Genomic DNA, 611 nt, shown 5'->3' on the forward strand with positions numbered 1-611 from the left:
TAACAGCCTTGGCTGTCCTGGAACTAGCTCTGTAGACCAGGCTGGCCTTAAACTCACAGAGATCTGCCTGCCTCTGCCTCCCGAGTGCTGGGATTAAAGGCGTGCGCCACCACCTCCCAGAGCCCTTAAAATTAAATAACACAAATCAAATGTTAGATAGAAAAGACTGTTCAATGAGGAAAAAAAAATACTCACCATTGTACTTAACACTGTTGGCCAGAATAAGGTTTACATCATCTAGGAAGCTCTCTCGACTCTGGTATTTGTGCTTGGAGATATTCTATGACAAAAACAATCAGGCATTCAGCTGTATATACAAAAACATTGACTATAAAAAGCCACTGATTATAAAAAAATCATTCACCTTACGTATAGTCTCCAAATCCATCGGACTGACAATGACTTTATAATAATCTGGAACAAACTTCTTATTAACTGGGTGATGAAATGGCCAAGACTAGTAAAAAGAAGGCATGGGCAATTAAATGAAAAACACTATTTATATCAGAGAGCCCCAATTTCCACTGAGTTACAAATATTTCTGATGAAAACTAAAGACTCTTTCCACAAAAATACACAAGCTCACGGAGAATTCTCTGTAATTTAAGGGT

General features: G+C 38.3%; 1 protein-coding gene across 9 annotated transcripts in view; it reads right to left on the reverse strand.

Moving 5' to 3' along the window:
- Taf1 (TATA-box binding protein associated factor 1) overlaps positions 1-611 on the reverse strand; it is a 70,624-nt gene that overhangs the window by 20,645 nt on the left and 49,368 nt on the right. For all 9 annotated transcript variants that reach the window (XM_026784764.1, XM_026784766.1, XM_026784765.1 and 6 more), the window contains 2 exons: positions 365-457; positions 196-280 (listed from right to left, as the gene is read on the reverse strand). In XM_026784764.1, coding sequence (XP_026640565.1) covers positions 196-280; positions 365-457 — 178 coding nt within the window. The remainder of the gene's footprint in view (positions 1-195; positions 281-364; positions 458-611) is intronic.

This window comes from Microtus ochrogaster, chromosome X, assembly GCF_000317375.1.
Source record: "Microtus ochrogaster isolate Prairie Vole_2 chromosome X, MicOch1.0, whole genome shotgun sequence".
Classification (NCBI taxonomy): domain Eukaryota; kingdom Metazoa; phylum Chordata; class Mammalia; order Rodentia; family Cricetidae; genus Microtus; species Microtus ochrogaster.